Raw genomic sequence first — 4918 nt, forward strand, 5'->3', positions numbered from 1 at the left:
ATAACTTTCTTCATGAACTTTTCAGGAGAAAAGCATCCTCATTCTTTTACCTAAATCAAAACTGGAATTCAAACCCTCCAGGAAAGCCTCCCCCAAATCCGCCACCAGGGAAGCCACCCTCAAACGAAAATGTATACTGCTGCCCCCCACCACCAAAGTTGGGGTGGAAACCGCCTCCGCCCGATCCCATGCCCATATCTTCAATGTCCTCCCCTCTATCATATCTTGTTCGTTTGTCTTCGTTGCTGAGAACCTATTAAGAACAACACATAAATCAGAACTAGCAACATGTCTTTCTAGTGGAATTCTTTTTATTACTGTAACTTATTGATCAAATTCTAGTCAGAAGGGAAAGATTAAACAAAAAATTACAGAATCAGACCTCATATGCAGCAGCAATTTCTCGAAACTGAGCCTCTGCTTCTTCTCTATTTTCAACATTCTTATCGGGGTGCCACTGCAAAGCAAGCTTCTTGTAGGCACGCTTAATCTCGGACATGGATGAAGTCTTTGAAACTCCTAAAATCTTGTACCAGTCTTTGCGTTGGCTCATCTTTAAAGCTTTCTCAGCTCTCATCAGTGCTTCCCGAATATTCATATCCTGCATCAATTGGCAAGTTACTTCTATCATAAATCATCTAGGGTGAGGCAAATAACAAAGCACTTATGAAAAATATAAAACTAGAAATCAACAGAAAGTTGCTTAAAGGCAAGTAGGCAACAATTTCACAAAAAGACAAGAGAACAAAAATGATTGACTGATTGAGTAAGTAACTGCAAAGGTAAAACGGAATCATTTCAATCTAAACAACACAATTAACAGATAGTAGCTTGAAGGCAATAATTTCAGAAAAAGACAAGGGAACATAGATGATTGACTGATTGACTAAGTAACTGCAAACGTAAAATGGAAACATTTCAATCTGAACACAATCAAACAATGCTGAACAGTTAATCTAAGCGAAGAATAGTGAAAGGATTCAAACAGAGAAGAGCAGAGAGATAAAGGACATGACAAATGGATACTTATCATGAAGGGTGTATTGCAACACAGAAACTCAAGCATATGAGATTCTCAACTAAGTTTCCAGCAAATGACTTCTCGTAGATTTTAACACTCAAGTAGAGTGACCAGAAGAAAGGAATTGGAAGCAATACAAGTGATTAGTCACTTCTCTAGACATTGCAATTCATACTTAAAAATTTAATCTTTAATGTTTTCAAACAATTTTTTCCAAACTGCCAACCTCTGAAGTATTTCACTCAGTCACTAAAGCAAATTCCATCAGCTCTAACTCAAAAGATATAGGTCTCACAGTAACCTGGGGAAGAATTTAATAGCTAGAAATAAGTGAAGGATTTATTTAATCCCCATATTTCTAAATTTGCTGAATGGGACCCAGTATAGGAAGAGCATAGCACATAGGTGCACAACTCATATACCAACGGCATGCACTATTCATTTGCCTTAACTAGTATTGAAATTGATAAATCCTGACTCCAAACAATGACACAGAAAATTGCTTGAAAACCTATAGTAATTTATTATCTTCAATATAGGAAAGACCATTTAAGCTTTAAATTCATAAGAAGTGTGTTATGCATCACATCACTGACTATAACACTATACTAGCAGAGAAATTCAATATTATGACTAACCTGAGGTGATTTTTGAGCTGCTGATTTCAGATCTTCAACAGCTCCCTCCCAATCCTCTGTTAGAAGTTTAGCTTCACCCCTCTGAAAAAAAAAAAAAAACACACATATAATAGAGAACAAATTAGTCTTATCCTGCTGGACAATAAAGCTAAAATGTTTCATTAACGCACATATAATTCCACCTAGGACATGGATTCTATATGAACCAATGGATTGTGACAAGTCATTACTACTAGCAATAACAAAGAAGAGCGTAGAAGCACCAGCAAACCTGAACAAAAGCATCAATAAGTTCCCCATCGATGTTGAGTGCTTCATCACAACTGGTTATAGCATCCTTTCCCCTACCAAGCTTGACTAAAACGTTACACAAGGCAAGATGAAGGTGTACATTATGTGCAAGATGATTAGGGTCCAATGCAAGTGCTCCTTTGAAATCCTCCACCGCAAGCCTCAGCTTACCCTTATTTACATTATCTTCTGCCTGTTAAGACACAAGTATGGGAACAAAATTACCACCAGTGGTGAACATTGTGATGACCCTGAAGAATGTTGACTGAGGAATTGTAGTTCATCCCAATTCCCTCACCAACTAAGCCCCTACCCCGAGAAAGAGCGGAAAAAAAAAGGAGAAACTCCAAGAAATTTACTGGGCTTACACTTTTACTCTTCTTGAGTAAATTTTTCAATCCAAAATATGCTTTTTTAAGTTCACTGTGCTCTGGATCTAGGCGGAGACCTTTCTGAAAATGCCTGAAAAATAAAATAATACAAATTATATATAAAAATAATAATTAATCTAGCCAAATCATAACGACATTACAGCTTTGTTACACAAACCTTATGGCAACATCATGATCTGCTAGATAATAGTAGGCACGGCCACGTAACAATAAAGCCTCTAGATTGTCCTCATCTTCCTTAAGAATAAATCCAGACTCAGATATGGCACTGGAATAGTCTCTCTCTGCTAATAATAACTTCACTTTGAGGAGTTTGGCCTGCAAAGGGAAAAGCAAATGGGTTAATGGGCTGCTGAAAAACTTAAATTACAGAAGACTATTAATCCAATCTCCATGGGTCAGTTTACATGCTGCTCTCGATATAGTCATGGTAGAAGGGAGATGAAATGAATGACAGTCATTAGAAAACAAAAAAACTAGCAGATGTTGTTACCTTTAAGCATGCTGGAGAAAAAACAAGCACAACTTTATCCACATATTCCAGAGATTTTGTAAAGTCCCCTGAATCGAAGAGAGTCCAAGCTGTATCTAGAGCACTCCGAGCCTGACGCAATTGAGAAAGCTCCTTTTCTGCAGCTGAATTCCTAGGTTTTAACTCCAGGAACTTTTCGTAGCTCTTCTCAGATTCCTCATATCTACATCAGCCAAAAATTGCCTGAATCATATAATATTCCAATCAGAAATTGGAAGGGGAGAGAGAGCCTAGGAGGGGTGACCCTATATTCTTTTCTAATATTTTTACATTAAGAGGATGCTGTGCTAATGTGTGTAAATATCAGTCTCAACTTTATATAGTTGTATCAACTTAGATTTATTGTTACAATAAATAACTATAGTCAATTCATACACACAGTAGACTACCAGAGAGCAATATGGAAAAGAGAGAGAAGAAGAAGAAAGAAAGACAGCAAAATCTTGATGGATGTATTGGTCGCGCCTTGCAATTAGATTGACCATCATAAGATGGGTAACTCAGATCATACTCTTTATGCTCAGGGGCAGATCACATTATCAGCCACAGAGTATGATCACAGTAATCACATGATAAACAGGACAGTCACAATAGCAAAGGATAAGGTCCTCTACCCCTACGGGACAATTAAAGGAGGAATAGAGCTAGAGTTAAATGGCTGATTATTAACAATTAATCCCCTGCTGAACAAAACCCAGTATCTTTACCAATCACATCCATTGTATTTCCAATTAATGCATTAGCATTTATTATAATCACTCTAGAAGGTAAAGAAAGATTGGTAACTTCCATAACAATAATCAGAAGAATTCAATGTTTTGAATGACATTAGAAAAAGAAAACACTAGAGAAACTAACAAAAATTTAAACAGTGAAAGAACCTGCATAGCTGACGAAGAACGGATGCACGGCGAAAATAAGCTTCCGAAAGTGTTGGATCTGCCTCTATAGCAGCATTAAGATCATCAATTGCCTCACTATAGCGTTTCACTTTTATACTTTGCGAAACCCTCTCAAGCAACTCCGCGGCACTACCAGGTTTGCCATCTGCATTCCCACATTACACCCGTAAGATATCATCCACACAAGATAGTCAAACCAGAGACAAAGCTTCCAATTATGAAGAAGAAGCTAGTATGTGCATAAAACCGTATAATGATAGCACAAATTCAAACCCACATGGATAAAATTACAATTTCTTGTTCTGCTTCATCAGTTCATGATGGCAGGCATTGTTCATAGAAACAAAAAATCACAAAACACAAAAAAATAAACGATTAAATTTCCAAAAAAAAAACTTTTTTTTGGCGGGGTTGGGGGAACCAGAACCCAAGCAACGAGAAGATGATCGAGGAAATAGAAATTGTAAACAACGGAAGTAGATCAAGAAGAAGCGTATTGATTTCAAGCCTAAAAGAGGAAAGAAAATCCAAGTAAACAGATCGAAGCGTGAGAGTCACAAACCTAACGCAGAAACCAGCGGCTGGAGGAGGAGGAGCTGGCAAGCAAACACAAAATGGAGTATGAACACCGAGTACACCAATCCTCTCCATGCCACCCCATCCATGGCCGTTGAGAATCTCGCAAGATTCATCGTCTCTCGCTCTTTTTCGCAAACACTTTTTGTGTTGTACAGATAAATATAAGCTTCACTCGTATAAGCACAGAGATAACAGAGAGGGTCCAAGAATTCAGATTACATTATATTTCCTTCCAATATTTGGTGTTTATTGGATTTAATATTAGAGAACCGAGGCGAGGGTCTGCATGTTCTTCCACGTTGCTCCTACCAATCCCTGTGATACACGTGGATTTAGCACCATTCTTTGGCCACCTGTCAAGAATCAGGCTAATAGGAAACTGACACGTCACGGAGAGCTTTCGTATCCTTTTTTGGTTGCTTTTGGATCCTTGATTACTTTTTTTTTTTTTTTTTTTTGTTATATATGAAATTGTATTGGATTTTGGGTCAACTGGACCAAGGCCCAGTGTGGGCTGGCATTACATGGGCCATCTTACGGGAATTACCCAACTAATTCCTTAG

General features: G+C 37.8%; 1 protein-coding gene across 1 annotated transcript; it reads right to left on the reverse strand.

Moving 5' to 3' along the window:
- Positions 1–10: 10 nt before the first annotated feature.
- Positions 11–4662, reverse strand: LOC132192134 (dnaJ protein P58IPK homolog). Its single transcript, XM_059607372.1, has 9 exons — positions 4339–4662; positions 3756–3921; positions 2836–3037; positions 2500–2660; positions 2319–2412; positions 1931–2143; positions 1660–1740; positions 383–601; positions 11–253 (listed from the first exon to the last, which is right to left on the reverse strand). Exons 1-9 carry the CDS (start codon positions 4466–4468, stop codon positions 56–58), a joined length of 1464 nt encoding a protein of 487 aa, XP_059463355.1. The 5' UTR covers positions 4469–4662; the 3' UTR covers positions 11–55.
- Between the last annotated feature and the right edge of the window lie 256 nt (positions 4663–4918).

The sequence above is a fragment of the Corylus avellana genome, chromosome ca9, assembly GCF_901000735.1.
Source record: "Corylus avellana chromosome ca9, CavTom2PMs-1.0".
Classification (NCBI taxonomy): domain Eukaryota; kingdom Viridiplantae; phylum Streptophyta; class Magnoliopsida; order Fagales; family Betulaceae; genus Corylus; species Corylus avellana.